This window comes from Rhinolophus ferrumequinum, chromosome 13 (assembly GCF_004115265.2).
Source record: "Rhinolophus ferrumequinum isolate MPI-CBG mRhiFer1 chromosome 13, mRhiFer1_v1.p, whole genome shotgun sequence".
Taxonomy (NCBI): Eukaryota; Metazoa; Chordata; class Mammalia; order Chiroptera; family Rhinolophidae; genus Rhinolophus; species Rhinolophus ferrumequinum.
The window spans coordinates 13,851,928-13,875,674 of NC_046296.1; the positions used below are offsets into that span (position 1 = coordinate 13,851,928).

Below are 23,747 nucleotides of genomic sequence, written 5' to 3' on the forward strand. Positions count from 1 at the left end.
CACCATATCCTGTGTTCTTGTGAGGGGAGCGGGAGCAGAGACCCCGCCCGACACCCTGCATGACACTTGGCGAAGTCGGCAGGTTCCCCTGCACTACACAAACTTTGGCTGAAAAATGTTGAACTGAGGGATATACACATTGTGTGGAGTTTGGTTAATTAAAAACCAAGAGGTGTTCTATCAAGAAAATGTTAACCAAAGAAGCTGTCTGTAGAATATTCCTGTAATATCTTACGTGCTACTCAGAATCATAGGGATGATACAAGTTTTCTAGTTGTACAATGCTTTGTGCACATTTATTTTTCAATTCCATCCTTTTAAAGATTATCAAATGCTCAGTATCTCTTTCCTGCCAATTTCCCACAGAACTTTACCAGACTCTGAAACTCTTAGAAATCATCTTTTTCTTAAAATCATTGATTTTCACAAGTGAAAAGAACCCTCTTGTTTTCTGTTTGTTTATTTTGAGTAAGAAAAGAATGTTCAGAGAAGTTAAGAAACAATTCTACATGTGATTCTGGCGTATCTACACTTCTTGCAAGCAGAGGTCCTGAGCCTTTAAAAATGGAATGGCATCTCCCTCCAAAGCACAGGATTATTTGCAGTTTTAGAAAATATAGTATTTCCACCCCGAGTGAAGAAAGAAGGCCTGCTTACTGTCCAATACAGTAAACATGTCTCCCTCCGGAATAAAGGATAGGTGTGCTTACTGCCCGTTATAAAGTTTCAGGTTTCCTAAGCTCCTAGCATAGTTGTAGGACATTTTCCTCCCCTCCACTGTATGTGAAGGCACCTGCGTGGGCCCACGTATGTCCCCCATGGCACATAGGAGTGGACAGAAATGCGCTGAAGTCCTATGCAAGTGGAGGCTGTTTGGGAGACTGGGAGAGAATGGCCATATCGGGGCAGGCACATGCAAAGTCACAGCGGACATTCCTCAGGTCTCAAGTCCTTTAAGCACTTTCATATGAATAATAGGAAAATAATATCCTTACACAAGTTTGAGTGAGGTCCATCTCAGGGAAACATGAATGGCAGAAAAGTCCAGGCGTTGTGGAATTCTAATAAACCCCAACAGCCCTTAACCTTATATATTATCCCCCCATCAATGTGAATAAAGCTGAGATATGACATATTCACAATGTGAATATGACGAGATACCTACCCCTAAATTATGTTATGTTATATGGCAGAAGGGATTCTTGAAGATACATTTAACATCACTAATCAGTTGACTGTAAGTCAATAAAAAGGGAGATTTCTGGGAAATTACTCAGGTGGGCCCGATCTAATCACAGAAGCCATTTAAAAGCGTTTACTCCGATTGGCAGCATAAGGGGAAGGCAAGAAATTCAAAGCACCAAAACGATTCGCTGTGCCATTCCTGCCTCAGAAGATGGAGGCAGCCTTGTGTCAAGGTCGGCAGATGACAGTGGCACCTCAACTGACAGTCATCAAGGAAAAGGGGACTTCAGTCCCACAACTGCAGGGAACTGAACTTTGCCAGGAATGTCAATGAGAGTGGGAGTATTTCACACAGCAATAGTAAACCAGTACAATGAGTTTCCACTGAATGAAATATGTGGGGCTAAGGATGAAATCCCTCTTGTGACTCACAATGTCCTTATATGCAAATCAAGGACTCTGGGCCTATTAGATGGTAATGAACAGACCTTAACCTTTCGCTGGTATATCTTAAGCTTATATCTCCGTAGAGGAGGAGCAGCTTGGGCTTTCAGGCTACTTGTGAGATGGTCAAAAAGCAAATGAAGAAGTGGTTTAGTAAATACAATGACATTTCACATATGTCACGGTGATGCGAGCAGAGGACAGGTCAGGAAAGTGGTAGTGAGGGAAGGCCAATAAAACAAGGACCTGGCAGGAATCTGCAAGTAGGGGTATTCAGAAACGAAAGAAAGAACAGCGTGATCTTAAAAAGAAGAAAAAGAGGGAGAGAGAGAAAAAAAGATTACAAGAGACAAGAGTTTAATTTTAGCCCCTTTTAACCTATAGTATTCTGTGGACATTTCAGTTATGTGAATTTCAAACTTCTTTCCCCACTGACCCAAGCAGAGCTGTTCCACCCCTTATCTCTCTGCCTTACTTGCCTCCATGTTCCACAGGTTTTCTTATTCCAGGCTCATGTACTTTCTGCCCTCCTCCTCCTGTCCTTCCCCACTGCAGCCATCACTCTTCCTGGAAGGTCTCTGTTCTTCCCTGAGTTGCTCAGGGCCATGGGAACTAGGCAGCTGGTTGTTGCTAGGGAAGGCCAAAACCTGCTTTTGACTTGGACAGTTTGCCAGCCTGTTTGAATGAAGGGGACCACATCTGTGACAATTCCCAGAATGTACCAGGAAGAGGCTACCCCTGGTATCACAATTTCCTTGCGTCAGTGCCCTCTGGAGGGTCTCTGAGCTTTTGCCCTGGCCCTCCCGTTTAATTCAAGTTCAAGTATAAAGGTTCCTTTTCATCCACAGCCTTTCCAAAATTTGTTATTACTTGTCTTGTTAATAATAGCCCTTCTAACAGGTGTAAGGTATTATCTCATTGTGGTTTTGATTTGATTTTCCCTAATAGCTAGTGAAGTTGAGCATTTTTTCATACATCTCTTGGCTATTTATATCTTGGGAAAAGTTTCTGTTCAGGTCCTCTAACCATTATTTAATTGGATTGTTTGTTTGTTTTCTTGTTGAATTGTACAATTTTTTAAATATAATTTGAATATTAACCCCTTATCAGGGGCGTGGTTTGTGAATATATTCTCCCATTTGGTTGGTTGCCTCCTTGTTTTGTTGATGGTTTCTTTTGCTGTGCAGAAGACTTTTAGTTTGGTATAGTCCCATTCATTTATTTTTGCTTTTACTCCCCTTTCCTTTGAAGTCAAATTCATAAAATCCTCCCTGAACCCAAGGTCCATAAATATAGTATCTATGCTTTCTTCTATGCAATTTATTGTTTCAGGTCTCATGTTTAGGTCTTTGATCCATTTTGAATTGATTTTGGTATATGGTGAAAGATAACAGTCTAGTTTCATTCTTTTGCATGTGGCTTTCCAATTTTCCAGGCAACATTTATTGAAGAGGTTTTCTTTTCTCTATTGTATGTTTTTGGTTCCTGTGTTGAAAATTATCTACCCATATATGTGGGTTTATTTCTGGGTTCTCAATTCTATTTCTTTGGTCTGTGTGTCTGTTTTTTTGCCAATACTATGGTGTTTTGATTATTCTCACTTTGTAGTATAAATTGAAGTTAGGGAGTTTGATACCTCCAACCTTAGGATTGCTTTGGATTGCTTTGGCTATTTGGGGTCTTTCATAATTCCATACAAATCTAATGATTTTTGTTGTTCTATTTCTTTAAAAAATGCCGTTGGGATTTCATTTACTCTGTACATTGTTTTGGGTAATAGGGCCATTTTAACTCTGTTGATTCTTCCAATCCATGGACAAGGAATATCTTTACATTTCTTTGTGTGTTCTTCAATTTCTTTTAATAATTGAACTCAGCCAACTCTTTGCCTGCCATACTCATGCCTACCACGAAAGAAAGGACTCCACATTTACCAAAAGCAGAAGGAACTCTACTAATTTATTATTGGAAGAAGGAAATAGATTAAGGAGGAAGACACCTTTGAATCCCCGATAGACTCACCTGACTAACATTTTGGTGAGATAAACTGGCTCCTGGCTCTTGGCGTCAGGCTGAAGGCCAGGCAGGGAAGCGCCCTTTGGGGATGGGCTATGGATACAAGGGCATCCAGATCTCAGCGTTGTCTTCCATTGTCTAGTCACCTTACCAAGATCCAGTCACTTTCTTTTTGCATAAACAACCCCACATGGATGTGGTTAAAACCAGGGAATGCTATTGGTGGCAAAGTTTTTCTAAAGATCTCCCTGCAAATTCAGCCACCGGTTTGAGAGCCATTTTCTCAGAGAAACTTTTCAAAGATGCATAACCATCTTTCAGAAAGATATCTGTGATTCTCCCATATTACTCTCTTCTCATCTGTGAAATAGTCTTTGTAGAGGAATGAATAAGATCGTTGGTGTAGGAATTCCATATCTCCATACCTCAAGCGTCGTCAATGCAGTTCTTCAATATCTGCAGTTCCAGCAGAGAGAAACCTGAAGTGGAGAACTCAGCAGGAGGTGAATTTCATATCTGGAGTCCTTAGATTTTCTTAATATCCTATACCCTGTCCAACACTCTGAAAAGGACTGACACACACACTGAGGGTCTTCTATGATTCTATTCAGCTTGTTATATATTGCTTTAGTGTCCTGTGGCAGCTATAACACATTTTCATGAACCTCGTGGTTTAAAACAACAGTAATTTAATGTCTTACAGTTCCAAAGGCCAGAAGTCTGATATTAGTATCAATGGGACAAAAATCAAGGTTATGGCAGAGCTGTGCTTCCTTCAGATGCTCTAGTGGAATCCCCTTCCTGCATATTACATATAATATTAAGATAGTAATAATACTTGCTTCATAGGGTTGGCTTGACAATTGAATAAGCTAATACATTAAAAAGCTATATAAGTTGCCTGTCACTTGGGCAACATTTAATAAATGTTAGTTATTATTATTTGAATAAGAACAGTGTCCATTCTGAAGGACTAGCCAAATGAATCCTTTCTCATCAGTTATGGATCTTATGTGTCCAAAGCCTAAAATAATCAGTTCCAAGGATAAGCACGGAATAGGATTACTATTGAAACAGAATTTTAAAATTACGTCAGTTGTTCTGGGTTTATAGAAGACTTCAGAATATTTTTTTGTGAATAATAATAATTTAAAAAGCCTTGAGTTGCTTCGTTTAGTAGTGCCAGTTTAAGAAATGTAGTCATACATTGTGGGGAGGGAGGATACTGGAAGAGGAGAAGGGACAAAATATTAAGAATACAATATTACAAGGCTTTTTCTTTCTTGTGATTTAATACACCCTGGTCCTGAAAGGCACAATCCAGGGGAGGACCTGGGCCCATGTGTATGTAGGATTATGGGACCTTCTGGAAGAGAGAGTTTCAAGGTCCCAGATTCTTCTCTCCTGATAATGAATTGAAAATTGTTTCTGAAAGAACATGTAAGGGAAGGATCTACTGCTGGACGTCACTCAGTGATCAAAGTAAAAGTTTATCTTTGGGTGTTGCTATTTTCCTAAAAGATGGGTTACAATACTACCTTTGGATCTCAGTGCCTTGAAGTCTCTGCATTTATTGGAACTTTCTTTAGGAAGCTTTTCTTAACCCTGACTCATTTTCCAATTCCTTCCAGGCCTGCTGTCTCATGCTTGGACTCCTTTTGCCAGAAATAAGATGTTTTTATTTTTATTCCAACAAAGGAAGTTTAAACTGAAGGTTTTGTTAGTGGGGGAAGCAGAGTGAGGAAAAGAGAAAAAATGTCATGACAGCACTGGAAACTGTAGAAATATGAAGGAGCAAAGCACCCAATGGCTTTTATTCAGTACAGGAACCAGTTTTCTACCTGAGAGAATCTGTAGGTTTTCATACATCTTAGAAACTTGGCAGTGGATGTGGATGCATTTAGATATGGGAGAGAGTAAACAGCCAGTGTTGAATTTGAAACACTTTCAATTATTGCTTCTTCTCTCCCACAGGACAACTTATTTGGAGCCTGATGGCATCAAGAGCTGTCAACTTGAAGCTGGCAAGAGTCGGCTACCAGCTGTTCTCACTTCATACCAAGATCCAGCCACCAGAATCTCCTGAAAAGATCTCCCACTTCTCTGTCTTGGTGAGAATTCCTGAGTTTTTCTCCAGGGAGAGCTGGCACCGCTAAGATGAAAAAACATATGGAATATATGTTCTGCAGAGCTTAGATGATGTTGGCAGATGGAGGTGGAGGGGTGCTGAGGGTGCCAGAAATCTAAGCGGTGACATACCACATTTAGTAAGCTGCCAGCATGTGCATATTTGGTTTAATTAGCAGTTTCTGTAAGTCACAAGCATATGCTTTGTTACTTCTTGTTGTTTTAATAGTAAGCTATTATGTTCTTTAGTGAAATCTTATGTCTTCTCCGAGTGAGTTTTGCTTATAATCAGCAACTCAGAAGCATATGTCACACCCAGCCTTTCCTGCACATGCCCCATCACCCCCTCCCTCTACCACCCTGCCTCTTGCTGTCCTGCAATAGGCATTATGGGCAGACACAGAGGAAGGGTACATGCTGATTCTGCTGTGGGCTCTGTTATGGGAACGGAGTATGGAAATGAACCAGAAAAGGCTCTGGGACCAAAAGAATCCAACACAGCTAGAATCAGGGACATGCCCTGTTAAATTCTGAAAAGAAAGGTAGTGGAAGCCAGAGGCTCACAATGGAGTGGGTAACAAAGCCAGAGAACTCTGGGGCCAAGTCCGGATAGAGAAAGATAACAGACCAAGGATGCCATAGCAAGAACTGAGCCTGATGCTGAATTGAAAAGTTTCTGAGGTCAGTGCTCTTTGACTGTGCTTCTATGTGACTACCAAATTAGGTGATATGGCCCAGTTCACTGAAATTGAAGCTTTCATTTCATTTGACCCTTTGGAACCCAAGTTTTTATAGTGTCCCCCTTGTGTCATCCTGAGATTTCTCAGGGATGCCTGCGTGTTCCACAGAACTCTCCTGGCCTTCCTTGCCTCCTCAGCCAACCATTTGCATATGTATCACATTTTTTGTTTGCTCTGCCATGGACCACCTCCAGCACATTTTTAGACCAGCTTCCTTTAAGATGCTACTGCTATCTACGGTGTGGCTTCATGGCAATCATTGACAGAGACCTTTTCTTAAATGCCCTCAGTAACAGCTGGGACCAGACTATGTTTAAAATACTTTAGTAATAGATGAGAAGACAATGGAAGATTACAGTGAGATCTAGGTCTTGTATCCTACAGGCCCAGACCAGAGCCCATTCCCAAAGATGCTTTCCTGCCTGGTCTACATCTTGATACCAGGAGTCAGAGGCCAGTTTACCTCACCAAAATGTTAGTATTCTGGAACAGTGCTTCTCAGACTTTAATGTGCATTTAAATCACCTGGGGATCTTATTTAAATGCACATTTTGATTTAATCGGTTGGAGGTGGGACCTAAGATTCTGCATTTCTAACAAGTTCCCAGATGATACTAAAGACCATATTTAGAATATCAAAACCTGTATCATGCCTTTCTTGCTCAGAATTTAAGGTCAACTAGGAAGAGAACTAAGAAGAAGAAAGAAGTTCTTGTCGCTTAAGCCTAGGATCTTTTCCTGATCTCTTATTTCCTTTATTAGGTCCAGTCTTAACCTAAGACAGTTGACAATGTCTGCCTACCCCCTCCTTAAGGAGACTTACAATAGAATAACATACAAAATTATGACATATTGCAGCATTATTCATTCTTAACTTACTCCATAGTTGAGATATCCATTCCCTGATTCAGACTGTGCTTGGCCTAATCCAAGCTAGTTTTTGTTCACTTTTAGCTTAAAGATCATCTCTTGACATTCTTGGACAAACTTCTTGAATAAAATCTCTCTCTCTCTCTCTCTCTCTCTCTCTCTCTCTCTCTCTAACACACACACACACAACCCTTTACATATGGAAAACAATAATAAGCAGGCATAGGACAGCGAAACCAACTATCTGTAACACATACATCTCTACATAAAAAAAGTCCAGAAATAAATATCTGCTACAACATACAGTTTACATGACTAAAGGAAAAACTCAGTTCCAGTTTTAAATATTTGAATTCAAGTTAAACAATGGCTAACTACTTTAATTTCCATAATTAATACATCCAATTTGGTACTTTGCCTAGAAAAATAACCATTTGCTTTAAAAGGCATATTCATGTCTGCCTTTTTATTAGAAAACAGTCTGTATTAGTTATACTTTTTTATATTACAGATTACCTCAAACATAGTGGCTTAAAAGCAAACATATTATTTCACAGAATCTGTAGGTCAGACCCAGTTCCCTGACCTACCAAAACTATGAAATAAGTGTTTGAGTTTCTCATAAGGCAACAGTCAAGGTGTCATTCAGGGTTGCAGTCTCATCTGAAGGCTTGACAGGAGAAAGTTTCTGTTTCAAACTCATATGGTTATTGAAAAGATTTGTTTCTCATGGGCTGTTGGACAGAGGGCCTCAGTTTCTTGATGATTGCTTCCCTCAGTTCCTTCCAAGTAGGCCTCTCTAAGTTTCTCTCCACGTAGGCAGCTCACAACATGGCAGCTTTCTTCATCAGAGTGGGTAACTAAGAGGGCAGGAGAGAGCACCAGTAAGAGAGAAACAGTGCAAGTAAAATAGAAGTCATGGTCATCTGTGACATAATTATGGAACATTTATCCCATTATTTTTGTCATATTCTGTTGGTAAGAAGCAAATCACTAGGTCTAGCCCACATGCAATGAGGAGGGAGTGCACAAAGGGTGTCAAAGCCAAGTAGCAGAAATCATGAGAGTCCATCACAGTGGACGCTAACCATATTGACCAAAGCTTTGAAAATATGTTTTCTGGTTCTAATGATCAAGTTACACAAATAAGAATTAGAAATCAGTGATTCCAATTGATTTCTTCATCTCACCATTACCCAAAAAGCACCCAGTATTGCCTATCTTTACCTGTAACTGCTCCGTTGGATGCTACTACCCTTCAGGGCAAAACTCTGAGGGATAAATAAGGTGAAAGGTTTAGAATAGTCAATATCACACGTCCCTTCCAACACTGAAATTCCAGGGTGCTTTTCTTTTTTTCTAGTGTATTAGAAATTATAAGGGCTCTATAGCTATTTGTTGACTTGATTTTATTTAGCTGAAAAATTTACAGACTACAAGGTGACACGATGAAAGTCAAAACAGGATTGGCTGAAAAGATTGTAAAATGATTTTATACGTGTCAACTTTTAATGTAATGGGATTTCTCCCTATACCTCCCCTGCCACTGCCCCTTTCTAATAATTGTCACTTGACATGGTTAAAATCGCAAGTGAAAAAAAAAAATCTGTATTTGTTTATATTGCCTATAACTTCTCTTTTTTAAGACCTCAGCATGTCCTTTTACAGAATCCTTCCTCTACTTCCATTCAGCCTCCTGAGTGAATAATTGATGGTATTTCAAAGGCAGAAGAAGAGAACTTAGGAGAAGAGCATTTCTGTTCCTTTCCCTTCTCTGAGTGGTGTGTATCCCAGGATGAATTATTATTCTTTGTCTATTTATGTAACATTGGTCCTTAACCATCTCTCATAGAAAATCCTTCTTATCTTTCTTCAAATGGAAGAACTTTTCCAACAGATCTTGAGGAGCAGAGTATGGACTTGAGTAAGGAACAGATAGATGAGAAGTTTTTAGATTGAAAAAAAAAAAAAAACAAAACAAAACTATACAGATGCTTCCTTTGATTGGTCTAAAGGAAAGGATATTCCCAGAGGCAAGTAGAGCAGGCTTTTTGGGTTTCCTAATGAGACTGAGCTGGGATGATGTCACCTGGGTCTTCAGGAATTTTCTATCCATCTCAAAGCTTTACTAGAGCCAGAACTATAAGTAAAAATGTATTATTTTTCCCTCTTCTGAAAAATTTAAGCTAAAATGATACTGTAGCTTTCTCAAGGGGAGGGACATAAATGACGAGGCAGAAACTTGTTCTTACCTGGGTGGCCACCAGCAGAGGAAAAAGAAGAGATCCAATTCATCCCCAAGCATTCAAGGTTAAAAGACTGAGTGTGTAGTGGAAAAAAGATGAATCGTAGGGGGCTGTGGGGTGCTTTTAGAGCTAGGGAAATCCTGAGTGAGTTATTCTAGCTTTTTGATATTAGGCAAGTTAAATAAACTCTCTCAGCCTTGTTTTACTCATCTGTGCAATGTTTTAATACCCCCACAGTCTTTCTGAACACTACTACTTTTACATTTTCCACATGTTCTACTAAAGCATTCATTTATTCATTCTTTTTTTTTTTTTTTTTTTTTCCCCTAGGTAACTGTCATTATTCTAGGTTAGGGTTTCTCAATGGCAGTGCTATTGACATTTTGGGATAAATAACTTTGTTGTACAGGACTATCCTGTGCATTGTAGTCTGTTTATCAACATCCTGGATTTTGACGCACTAGACGCCAAGAACTGCACCATCTCCCCACGCCCCAGTTGTGGCGGTGAAAAAAATCTCTTCAAACACTGTCAAATGTCCCCAGAGGAACAAGTCGGCTCCTTTTGAAAAAACCACCATTCTAGATGCTAGGGATACAAAACTTGTTAAGGTGCCTGCAAATGTCAAGCAGACAATTAAATATCTGATTTCAAAGCTAAGGAATATGATAAGATGGAGATCCAAAAATTGGGACTTAAAAAAAAAAAAAGAGCTAGTGAAAATCAAGAAAAGAGATTAAATCACCTTTTCAAATTGTACAAAATAAAAGAATCAGCTATGGCTGAAATCCTGAGGAATACTGCCAAAAAAAGATTGCTACGGGTCATTCCAAATCCATTCTTCCATTTTCCCATGGTAAGGAGGTTTGAGCTATGCACATGCTTATCATGCCAGAGACCACATTTCCCAGCATCCCTTGTAGTTACATGGCCTTACCACGAAGCTCAACACCTAGGATAGGAGGAGAGGTGTGTACAACTGTTGGGTTATTTTTAACTTGGAGATAAGTTGATTGGCTTGGGATGACACTCTTTTCCCTTCCACTGGCTGGAATGCAGAGAGGGCAGTATGTTGCCACCCAGCAGCCTACCCGTCTGTCTCCTTGTACCTGCCCCCAAAGAAAGGAGAGTCTGTGAGACGGATCCTTTCAGGGACTTTGCTTCACCTTTGTGCTTGCACCTCAGGTCTCCCTGTTTGGTCCCAGAAAGATGGCTGGTTAGCCAATGACGAATAAGATTCCCCACGGGGGGGACAACTCAAGCCAGGCACAGCTGCGTGGGGACCAACAGTAGAATCCACGGGGTTCATAGACGTGGGCACAGCACCCCACTTTCCCCCGGCTAAGGAGAGCCTCTGCTTCTGTGGCTGCGTTCCTTTCCAAAACCTGCAAGGGAAGTGATTCAATGATGTGCTCTCCATCTATTCATATGCATAAAGGTTTTGTCCCTGGGGGAAGTACAGACATCCTGAGACTTACAGTTCTGCTGCCTGCAGGCAAGGGTGATTGGCTTGAATCAGTTTCCAATTATGATGTATGGGATTCACAGATCTTGAGATTGACAAGCTTTATCTCCTTTGCTTCCCCCACCTAACTAATAAAACCTATGCGTAGGCCCGATTTGGGGTCCATTCCTTGAGGCTGGAGCCCCTTGGCCCTGCTTCACTGTATTCATGGATATTCTCTTTTCTTAATCCTGCGCTGCCCTCCTTGTTCCCCACAACCCTCATCGCCTGGGACAGGACAGCAGTGTCCCTGCTTCAGTCAGGTAGATAAGAACAGTTCTATTAGGTAAAAGAAAAGTGTTTATGCAGGAGTCAGAAACTCAATGATGTGAAATGATCCAGAAAAGTGTGGCCTAATGGAAGTCAAAGAAGTTAGAGATCCTCAGGAAGGAAAAAGTAATTAACAGTACTACAGAGGTAAGTCTGGTTAAATGAGAGGTAGAAAAATCATTAGACAAATTGATTACCTTAGTGATAGTGATTTTGGGAGAGTTCTGGGAGTATCAGGACAATTGCAAGAGTAAAATAGAAATATAAAATAGTGTGGTTAATATAGGCAACACTTTAAAAAATTTGGATGAGAAGGTAATGAATTAAATGTGAATGAGCTTGGGGTAGATAAAGGTTTAGGAAGGGTTAATTAAAAAAATAGTTTGAAGTAATTGCAGATCCATAAGAATGTGCAAAGAAATGTGCAGGTGATCCCAAACACCCTTCACTGGCCTCTCCCAATGTTCAATCTTACGTAACTGTAGTATCAAAACAAAGAAACTGATATTAATATAACCACAGAATTTATTCAGATTTTATCATTTATGCATGCACTTACGTGTATGTGTGTAAGTGTATAGCTGTATAAAATTTATCACATGTGTGTTTTTTGGTGACCATCACTACAATGAAGATACTTAACAACATCACAAGACTTTTTTTTATCCCTTTGTAGCCTCACTGACCCCTTCTCTTTTCTCCCTAAAGCTTTGCTATCACTAACCTGTCCCACATCTTTATAATTAGGTTAGTTCATGAACATTTTATAAAGGGAAACAGCAATGGGTATCCTTTTGGATTTTTCACTTGAATAATTTTCTAGAGTTTTTCCAAGTTTTGTGTTTCTCAATAGTTTGTTTTTGTTACACCTGACTAGTATTCTATGGTCTGGATGTACGACAGTTTGTTTAACCATTCAATGATTGAAAGGCAATGGAGTAGTTTCCAGTTTTTTTCTTTTTTTTTGCTATTAAAATAAAGCTGCTATGAAATTTTCTTTGTACGTTTCTATATGAAAATATGTTTTCATTTCTCCGGGATCTATGCTTAGCGGTGCTCAGAGGGGGACTTACAGCCTTAAATAAAGACACTATCTTAGAGAAGGAGGGAGGTCTCAAATAATTGATCTGATTCATTACCTAGGAAACTGAACAAAATAAAGAGAAGAAAGGAAATAATCAAGATAAGAGCAAAAGCTAATAATCAACATTCAGAAAGAAACTTGTCCTAAGAGACCTTTATAGAGTACTCCACCCATCAAAAGATGAATACACGTTTTTTTCAAGTACAGAGAGACATGTACCAACGTTAACCATGTTCTGAACCATGAAAGTTACTTAAATCAGCTCATTTTCTCCATTCTTTTCAGTATGGTTGCATGACTCATTGCAAACAAGTAGATTCATTCGGTTTCATGTACAGGCTACCTTGGATTCCTTCCAATTTTATCAAAGCATAATGCTGTACATCTGAAGTATATACACTTTTTGCCAATTATACTGCAATAAAGCTAGGTGAAAAATAACCTTTTTCTAAAAAAGGCTATTCAATGGATAGTCTTTTAAGAAATGGTGCTGAAACAATTTGATGTCCATATGCAAAATAAATTAACCTTGACCAAAGTATCACATGAAAACTTTCTCAACATCATTCATTATTAGACGGAGGCAGATTAAAATCACAATGAGATGTCACTACACACCTATTAGATAGGCTAAAATTAGAAGGATTGACTGTACTGAGAATGAAAAACACTTGGAACTCTCATACACTGCTGGTGTCCACATAAGGGATATAGTCACTTTAGAAAATTTGTGGCAGTTTTTAAAATGTTAAATATAAACTTAGTGTACAGTGCAGGTATCCCACTTCTAGATAATTACCCTAAATAATAAAAAGCATGTGTCTCTACATAAACTTGTACACTAACATTCACAGCAGCTTTGTTTATAATAGACAAAAACTGAAAACCACCCAAATGTCCAGAATAGACAAATTGTTATATCCACACCATAGTATTACATAACAATGAAAATAAATGACGTATGGATACATGCAATAATATAAATGAATCTTAAAATAATTATGATAAGTATAAGAAACTAGAGAGAAAAAATGAAGTATATATAATGTATTATTCAATTTACGTGAAATTCTAGGAAAAGCTAATTAAACTTGTTTATAATGTCAGAAAGCAGATTAGTAGTTGCCCTGTGTTAGGGGGATTGGAAAAGTTATGGTTGAGCGGTGGGGATGGGAGAAGAAACCCTTAGTGGTGATGGATGTTTATTATGTCAATTATTTTGATGATTTCATAGATATATACGTATGCCAAAATTTGTATACTTTAAATATGTACAGTTTTTTGCACCTCAAATATGGCTCGAAAAAGCTGCAAAGTCAAAACAAAATACAAAGGCACTTCATTAAATCAAAGATTCATTGGGAGGCTGGAGCACCAGGTCTGGACAACAAGAAAGAATGAGGAAAGTTTGGCAACTAAAAGTAGAAGGAAGATTGTGAAGTTAGAGCAATTTGATAAAACTGAGATAGGACAGGGCAGGGACTCCAAGAAAAATCACTAACCACCGGAAACAAAGGACCAACAAATTAAGCTGGGACAAGGAAACCAGCCAGAACTGGCCAAGACCAATATGGCAATTGAGAGTCACCTTCAAATAAGCTCCAGCCACATTATATGGTCATTGTAATATATCCCCTTACTAAATGACACAATCCCTAGCACCACGACACTTCTGGAAAAGACCATATAAGGACAAAAAAGCGGTGTATTCTACATTCCCAGAAGAACCTATCCCATCTGAGAACTAATAAGAATATTCTTCCCCCTTATTTCCCTATTAAAAAGCTTGACTAATAAATCCACTGCTGTCAGCAGGGTCCAGGCGGTCTCTTGTCTAAGGGCAGCCTCTGCTCTGGCTGTGGAGTAGACTTTCGCTTTATTTTCTGGCTCTTGCTTGAATTCTTTCCTGCATGAAGCCAAGGACTCTCTTCCCTGCAACAACTTATATGAGCCACAACCGTTGAACCCCCTGCAGGACCTCCAGCTCCACAGCCACTGACAATGATCTCCTTTCTCTTTGTACCACTACCTGGTTGCGGCATTCATTGCCACGCCTGGATCATATCCAGGGCCCTAGCCTCTATAAAACTGTGAGGTGGAGGATGGATAGCTGCCACCTTTGCTTCTGTAGTGGGAGCTGTGACCCTGCCTCTCACCACGAACTGCGCTGAGGGGGTGTTCCTCAACACATAGGAAGCGTTCTCATTCTGAGCAGCCAAGAGGGAAAAAAGACAAATGACTCTGTAAGCATGACATAGTTTCTGAAGGCATAAGGGGCCCTTCAGTCCTAGGGCTCCCTGACATACACCTGTGTAGACCATTCTGCTCCACTCACTCCTGGCTCTGTAGTTAGTTAGGGACACAGCTGAACTACCCAATACCCACCCCTCTGTTATGTACGTACTGTGCATTTTCATTTGCAAAATTTGGTTCTCTGTTCCCTGGGATGTGCTACTGTAGCAGATATTTAATCTTAGAGGATGTAGGGATAGATTAAACTCTTTTTTCTCCATTTTTTGATGTATATTAAAGTTTATTGGGGTGACAATAGTTAGTAAAGTTACATAGGTTTCAGGTGTACAATTCTGTAATGCATCGTCTATATATCACATTGTGTGTTCACCCCCCAGCGTCAGTTCTCCTAATGTCTGTGTCTAACCATCTGTGTTCTTAGAAGCAGACAGCTCATGCTTCTAATTTCTCCAGTGCTATACTCTGTCCTGGGCCAACTCTCCCTCTAGTGGTAGTTTTTTTAATCCTCCCACAATTACCTAAAAGCCTACTCTTTACACTAGTGACATTCAAAAGTTGGATTGCTATTTACATTAAAAACACATATATTTTATATCTCAACTCTATTCACACATACATATATAACTAAAATAAAAGTTCCAAAAAACACTATTTATCCATACTTTGAAAAACAGTGCTTTGGACTATTACAAAAACCTCGTTGTCTATTAATAGGTATTTCTCCCAAATAGACATACACAAACATGCACACTCTGTGACCAAATGCCTGATATACAGCACACCCTATTACTTTCTTTTATTTTAATACATTTGATACAAAGAGTTGGAAATGCTTCGAAGTAAAGAAACCTGCTCAACTTTGCATAACTTAGAGTTTCCCAAACTTAACCATGGAATGAGTATTCCCAAAGTGTATGTATGTGTGTGTATATACATATACATATATGTATATATATATATATATATATATATATATATATATATATATACACACACATATACATATATATATATAAACATTAAACAAATCTATGAGTAGAATATTTATGAAATGAGTATTGCAAGAAATGAGATTTTGGGAATTTCTTTAAACATGAAGAAGAAATCCATAAATAAATCCAAGAGTCAAATATATATACAAATTGTAGCTGAGATGTATGCAGCTGGTATGCAATGGCCTCCCCAAGGTACACTAAAAACTGCATAGGAAGAAAGGACAAATGTGGTTGGGTGGTAAGAGGTGTGAAGGTGGAGGAGGGAGAATTCTGTTACAGCTGAAAGGGTTGAATCTTCAAGTTACAGTCAGGGATATTAGGAAATAGGGTCCCTCAGTTTGCCTAACTCCTAACCAGAGGTTATTTGTAGCTCCTGCTACTGCTGTCAGTGGTTAGAAATCTAGATGGAGAGTACAGTCAATGTTAGAGGCAGGAGCAGAGGCCCAGACACACGTGGGGCTGTGCTGATCCACTGTGTGCCAGTTCAATTGCCCATAGGGACTGGCAGAAGTCTAATCAGAACAAGTTAAATACATAGTTCTGAAACCCAATGAACACTGGATAAATACAATGAGGGTCATGAGCAAATAGGCAGCTGGACAACTGCTGGAGTCTGGAGGGCAGTAAAAGGTCAGAAGCAGATATAATCCCTGGGGTAAGAGGTGAGTAGCCAAGGAAAGGAATCTACGTCAGAAAAACTAGCCAAGGTCAGAACGAGAGCCTGAGACAGTTACGTCTTGTTGACTGCAGTAGAATTCTGTGGGGGTCCATCCCTGCCCACTTTCTCTAAGAACTCGGTTTCATACGCAGGTCCTACTTAAGAGGTTACCATAGCTCCCATAATAATACTACGTGAATCAAACTCCTTGCCCGAGTTGATTGAACTACAGTGAACACCCAGTCCTAGCGAGAATAATCATATACTCTCCTGAAAATGAATTTGTTCAGTGAGAATATAATCTTTTGAGTCACTGGAGTGAAAAGTTTGGTAGAACTCTAATACTCTAATGAGTTAGCCATGTTGGAACGCCTAGCCTGTACCCTACAGGCAAGGACACTGATTAGTTGAAAGAGTATGAACAAAATCCAATGAGATAAAGACAGGAAAAGAAGGAGAGAATACCCTCACTTTCTGACTTTGTTCTTCCTTTTCCTGGGACTTCATGAGACTCAGCTCTATGCCCTAATCTTGGGTGCATTGAGGTAAATCCACGTCCTTCCAGAAACATGCCATTTTGTTTCATTGAGTTAGAATGCATATCAGAATCTAGCTAAGCCAACCTAAATGAAGCCTGTGTCCTACCTCAGGCAAGATGCCTTTGAGCTGTCAGCAACCCAACAGGAGTATGGACTTTGAAGGAGGAAAGTTATTGAGAATTCAGATATTGATCTCACACAAAGTTATATCCACCTTAGTCCCTAAATGGAGGGGGAGTAGTTTCAATGAGAGAAAAATAAGAAATGACAAATATTAGGAGAGAGGGAAATATTTTATCAACTGTGTCAAGAGAAGGAGAGCTCTGGACTGTCTCAAAGGCTTTACATTAGAACCTCATTATGATTCCATTTGCATTGCAGTTACTATGACTCCCAGCATGAATCTGACACCATGACAGTTTTGCAGGATCCAAATAAGGAAGAAAGAGAGGAAAACAGGGGATCCCAGCTACTGGGAGGAAACTGATGAGCCATGTCAGTGGGATGTTATGAAAGCCTGCCCTGGGAGGTATAAATACCCCTGCTCAGACCTTCCTCAGTGAGACTTGCTTTGAGTACATCCACACTTCCCTCTCAAGTGTGTACTTTCACCTCAATAAACTTCCTGTGCTTTCTTGCAATTGTCTTGCACTTGAATTCTTTCTGTTGAGAAGACAAGAACCTGGGCTCCACTGTACCAGGTTGAGTCCTCACTCTTGGACATCCTCGTGAGCCTCTGGCCACGATTAGACTGGTGCTGTGTATTTTCCAGAGGAAGATCAGAAAGACACATTCTCATTCTTATAGCAAAGGTACATACCATCAAGGAGACTTAGTACTGTTGCTGTTGATTTTGGTAACCTGGCTGATATAGTGTTGGTCAGGTTTCTCCACTGTAGTTATTCTTTTTTTTAGTCCCTTTCTGTGCTTTACTCCTTGGAAGGAGCTCACTATGTACAGCCCGCACTTAAAATGTGGGAAGTTATGCTCCCTCTCTGTGAACGTGGAACAACTCCATAAAGTATTTGTAATTCTTTCTGCATGAAGTATTGGTCATTTCTGCTTAATTAACATGTGCATATTAATATATAATATATTCATAATTAATTTTATCAATGTTGACTCATGGGTATTTGCATTATACTTTCACTTATCATCCAATACTACCTGATTTGTTATATTGCTGAAATACTTCCAACTTTGGTCTTTGGGAGCTCTGTCAGCGAGCTTCTGTGTCCAGATGACACAACCCCATCAATAGGTTTTTATTTTTATAAACACTTCCTTAATTTATAGCATAACAAGATGCTCCAGGATCATTTTATATGCTACCACCCCCATGTTAGGGTCAATCATTTCTTCAAGAAGCTCCTGTACCTTTTATTGGAGAATGGCATTAAAACTAAAATCAGTCACACAGTGTCCCAGAATTCCTGAGTATAATATCCTCCACCCCCGAGATTTATTAAGGTATAATTAGTACACAAAAAGAGCACATAATTAATGTACACAATTTAGGATTTTGGACACATGTATAGACTCATGGTACTATCACCACAACCAAGGTAATAAATATATCCATCACCTCTGAAAGTTTCCTTGTGTCCTGTTTTTTGTTTTTGGGTTTTTCTTTTTGTGGTAACAACACTTAATATGAGATATATCCTCCTGACAAATTTTGAGTGCATAATACCTTCTGTTAAGTACGGGCACTATGTTGTGCCTTAGATTCTGGAAGCATTTCTTGTGTCTCTTGATGTGAACATGGGATTTTTGTCCTTTATTCTTTTAATTTGGTGTAACGCATTGATTGATATCCATATGTTGAATCACTCTTGCATCCCAGAAATAAATCCCACTTGGTCATGTTGTATGAAACTTTTAATGTTCTGTTGAAGTTGGTTTGCTAAAATTTGTCGAAGGGTTCTGCATCTATTTTTGTCAGGGACATGACGTGCAGTTTTTTTTTCCTTGTGGTGTCTTTACCTGGACAGATTTCAAAGTGGTTATTTTTCTGTTCACCACAAGAATCTGGTGGGGTTTCCAGAAGTAAAAGCCATGGATGGAGGCTCCCTAAAATTGGAACCGCCAGGAATTTCACACCCTTTAAAGCCAATACACAGCATTCAGCAGCTTGTGAAAATTATCAATAATGTCCCTAAGAGATTATGACTCTAGGAGCTCCTGCTCCATGTTAGCAGAAATGAGAAGGACTCTACGCATTCTGGAGCCTCTGCAGGTTTCAGGATTATGTTAGTCCAGGAAAGTTGTGGGTTTTGAAATTGATTTTCTTTTTTTTAATGTTTTAAGGAAGAGTGACAACTCCCAATGCTCCACATTTCAGCATTGTAACCAGTGTCTAAGTAATTAATGCCTTACTGTACTTTAATAAAAAATAGTATGGTACAAACTAGATTACAAATTAAAAAAAAGAATTGATTCTTCGTGGAAATACTTTCAGAAGTTCTGTTATAATATCACCAGAGCCTAACAGCAATCCCACGAAGCCTCTCATGAAACAACATCAGGAGGAGGGCACAACAGAGAGTGTTTTACTCTGTACAGAACACAACCCCCACAAAAAGAGCATATATACTCGTACTCCCCAATACACACTAGTGGGGATGCACGTGAAATCATTTCCCCAGGGGCCTGAATGAAAGTGGACAAAGGTAAGACCTCAATTTTCTCCCATACCCACTTCTTCCCCAGAGTCTTGCTGTGAGGCTGAAACACGAAAGCAAACATGTATGGAGTAAAATATTTATTATTACTCTTTGAGTCCTCAGGGAATGAAACACAAAAAGCCTGCAATGAGACTGAGGACGAGGGAAAATCAGAAATAAGAGATCAGGTTCGAGGTTGCGGGGAGAATATTCCCTTGCTGGGTGGGTCTTCTCACTTGGTCCCATGTTGACAATGAGCTGCATCCCGAATTCTGGTCGCTCACTCTCACCCCATCTAGTTCTCGAACTTGCAGATATAGGGTAACTTCTCACGACACTGATAATCTTTCCATTTCAGATATCCTGCAGAGAGAGAAGAGCTAAAGTGATTGGGGCCAATGGAGCTTGTGACCCAAAGGAGTGGCATCTCTGATCTGGGTTTGGATTGAAGGCCCCTCCCTCTTCTGCACCAGGGCCCACACTCTTGGGGAAGGAGACTCACATAAAGAAGAGATGGGAGGGGATGGGAAGAGACTACCCTACATTGCCTTTCCTACCTCAGGAGGATTCCCTGAGGTCAGGCCCAGAAATGGGGGATGAGGGGATGGAAAGGTTGGCCATAGTTTGCTTCCCTCTTTCTTACCTGAGCTTCCTGACAGGCTCCCACAGTAGCCAGGGTTTGAGATGGTGGAAGGATTTCTCTCCCAGGTTTCGTAATTCATCACATCATTACTACTCCACTCCCATCCACCGGCATTCGGCTGATAGCCCTATAGAGAATGGAGCCAGGTGAGGAAAAACGACCTTTAGATTCTCCTTGAACAATCCCCTCAGCTGGATATCTGATCCCTTTCTCAGCATCATGAAATTTGTTCTGCTCTTCCAGTTGTTGCCACAGAACTCTCCTCTGGGAAACTGTCCCTACCTCCTTCTCCCTATTGGCAAATCCCACAGCCAATAATCACTAAGAACAACCACTCAGTGTAATGTTACTGGCTGAATGAAAATTGCTGGTGCATTTGTAATCGATTATTCTTTGAACCTTAAAGGCAATGTCAGTTCTGCTTTTTACCTTCATTTTGAATTCCTCAGCACAGTATGTGTAGGCTCAATGAAGCTCAGAGCACAGATTACAAGGCACTGTGAGTGAATTGTGTAAAAAAGCTTGACAAGAGGCAGATTAACTTCAACTGCAGATAAGGATCCTCCATAAAACTCATCCTTTCAGCTCACCCCAAGGCCCTCCCTTTTCCCCACACATCCCCTCAATTCTATGAGCTCCAAAACGCTCTAAGGTATTTCCTGGTAAGGCACAGGGGACAGGAAGTGGGTCTGAGTAGCCATAGCAACGTCAGAGATATGAGACACATGCAATTGTACCTGTGTGGGGTCATGGAGCCCAATCCAGACATTTGATTTGATGTTCAAATTGCTCTTGACAATAGAGGCTAGGAAGGATGCCTCACCTGCACTGAGTACAGACACAAGGTTTCCTGAGGGTCGCTTCTGGCAGGCAATCTGTGTGGGGAAAGAAGAGACTGAGGAGGAGCTTGAGATGTCATTGGGGAAGGGCACGGTTTAGGTAGGTGAGAAGAGGTGTTTGTGCAAAAGTTGAGGGTGCCCGTTCTTACCCTCACAAAGTCTGCAGAATGGAGACCACGTTCTCTCCCTCTGGTCTCAACTGTACTTTCCCCTCTCACGCCCAACTGCAAGTGCAACTACTCACATCAGCTTCTGTCCAGGATTTTGGCGTCATAAACAAGGCATAACAGTGGAAGCGATAAGCATAGGAGCCTGCAGGACAATTTCTCCTCGGAGAGTCAAGTTTGTTCTCAGGGTCTTGACCTGGGTTGGAAGGAAACAAAGGAGAAGGATGGAGAGAAATAAAGAACGGGGGTTAGGGTTGGAAGTAACCTTAGGGAAATATGTATGAGGCCAGTAGTTGTGAAAACGACACCAAACTCTTCACTACCTCTTACCATTGCCAGCACTTTCAGGATTACTTGATCTTGAAGCAGCCCCATTAAATGAAGGACCATCTCTTTTCTTTCTACCCTTGCCCTTTATTCAAAAGTCCAAGACTTCTCCCACTCTTAGCTGACTGTTCCCACACTTGATTCTCCACATTTTCCATCCAGTTATCTCATTATTGACCCTTCATGCCTTCCCTCTTCACCCTGCTTATGTAAATTAGAGTCCACTCACAAAATGGAAATTATCTCATTTCATTGTTAATGGACAATGTGATGCCTCCCACCACTAGTTACCCCAAAGGAAGCAGTGATGATGGAGGAATTGCAGGCAGTTTCCTTGTGCGAGGATATACCTAAACATTGCCACATGCATCACACAGGAGGCTTCCTCCTCCTCTTGGCCCTGAGCATTCACAGGGAACCTAGTGTTAGAAGTATTGAAATCTCACCTTGCACCTGAGACAGAAGCATCAGGCAGGAGATCAGCATCCAGGACACGCTGGGGAGGGCCATGGATGACAGCATCTTGTCTGTGACTTAAAGAAACAATCAGAGATCATTAAAGAAGTGTGGTCAGAGAGAGTGCATGCAGACAATCCTCTGTTTTCCCTCTTGCTTTTCCTTTGTCCCCTAGGAATGAATTGATCTTGGTGACATCCATCCTATTCTCTAGCTCTGCAAATACTGGAGAATCTGTACACTCTACTCACCCAGAGACTTCCCAGAACCTCCTTAGCTTAGTCTCAGAGCTCCTATGTTCTTAAGACTAGAATCGTCCTATAACATTCTCCCAAATATGTTGTATCTCATCTTCCCTCGGGTCCTATTTACCTGTTCTGCAGGTATCTGCGATGGTTGGTCAAGTCAGAAAAGACCGGGCCTTTATAAGAAGATCAGAGGGAAGGGCACTGTAATGAATAACAGAAATGTGGCGTCAGGACTGGGATCATGAGGAAGGGCTTGGCATTGCTTCAAGGAGCTTCTCACCGAGGAAAGTAGACTCTTCCTGGTGATGGCTGGGAATTACCTCAGGTGTTACTTGTTTCCCGTTAGCAGGCCAGCACTTTTCTGAGAAAGAAGTGAAGTTTGGACTTTCTCCTCCCATGTCGGGAATCCTTGTATTGGAAACTTCCGGGGATGAAGGTAGCCCTGTGGTACCAATTCTGATGTTACACAGTTTATAAAATATTGTGGCATTGGATAGATAAAATGTGAAAACTGTATTTTTGAGCTATCGGCTAAGAACTCACTCCTGTCAGCACATGTATAAATGTTTTAATTTTTCTGTACATGTATTTGTTTCTTTAATCCTCTATGATTAAAGAAAAACAAATAAGTAAGTAAAAGTTGGGTGGGTATAACAAATGGAATTATTGGTGAGAAGCAAGTATTCGTTGAGGAAAATATAATAACTGAAACCAAGGGAAGGAGCAATGGTTCAGGGTTGCTGTTGCAGCATTCTTAAAATCAATAGTCAAGCCAGGATTGTAAGGAACAGCGGATGAACAAACTTGCCTTCCCCAGCCACCTCACTATGGGAAGACCGAGAAATAGTTCCTCCTTCAGTTCAATTTTGATCTGGCAATTTGATACTTCAAAGTGGCATTCTCAGATTGTGATCTGTAGTCGATGGGGTCTTCAAGACAATTTCAGGGAACCATATTGTTGCAATTTTCCTAATTATAGCAGAGTGTTATGCGTCTTTTTATGCTATGTTGGCATTTGCACTGATGGGGCAAGAGCAAAGGTCGCCAAAAGTTTTGGGTCATCAGCATTAATCAACGCAATCACGTCTCCCTGAGTTCTTCATATTAATACACTTTCAAGAAACAAAATAAATCCAATCTCTCTTCAAAATGTCCTTGATGAGTTTGATGACACAGTAAAGATAATTAATTTCAGTAAATTTCAAACCTTTTAATATTCTGTATGACTAAGTTGGAGGTCTGCATAATAAAATATAATGGTGATCCTGAGGAAAAGCATTTATAATGGTTTTCATCTGCAGTTTTCACGGAACGCAATTTTTACTTGAAAAATTGACTGAGATGTAAGTTTGTTATTCGCATATGGGAATTTTGTTGACTGCTTTTTGAAAGTGATCAAAGCGAGTTAGTAAATCATATTTTTAAAAACCCTGTTTTAATATTTAGAAATACACACACCAACACACACGC

The 23,747-nt window shown here is 40.1% G+C and overlaps 1 protein-coding gene across 1 annotated transcript; it reads right to left on the minus strand.

The window, feature by feature from the left end:
- Positions 1–19,768: 19,768 nt before the first annotated feature.
- Positions 19,769–22,462, minus strand: LOC117033186 (regenerating islet-derived protein 3-alpha-like). The gene is made up of 6 exons (XM_033125205.1): positions 22,402–22,462; positions 22,020–22,106; positions 21,324–21,442; positions 20,978–21,115; positions 20,241–20,367; positions 19,769–19,960 (listed from the first exon to the last, which is right to left on the minus strand). The coding sequence occupies exons 2-6, from the start codon at positions 22,093–22,095 to the stop codon at positions 19,893–19,895; spliced, it is 528 nt and encodes a 175-aa protein (XP_032981096.1). The 5' UTR covers positions 22,096–22,106; positions 22,402–22,462; the 3' UTR covers positions 19,769–19,892.
- Between the last annotated feature and the right edge of the window lie 1,285 nt (positions 22,463–23,747).

Bases quoted from the DNA above. Each gene is read 5' to 3' on its own strand.
- LOC117033186 (XM_033125205.1), bottom strand. From the start codon at position 22,095: ATGCTGTCATCCATGGCCCTCCCCAGCGTGTCCTGGATGCTGATCTCC. The intron at 21,116-21,323 runs GTGAGTAGTTGC...TTCCCCACACAG, and splicing joins AATCCTGGACAGAAGCTGAT to ATTGCCTGCCAGAAGCGACC. The intron at 20,368-20,977 runs GTACAATTGCAT...CATTCTCTATAG, and splicing joins GGCTCCATGACCCCACACAG to GGCTATCAGCCGAATGCCGG.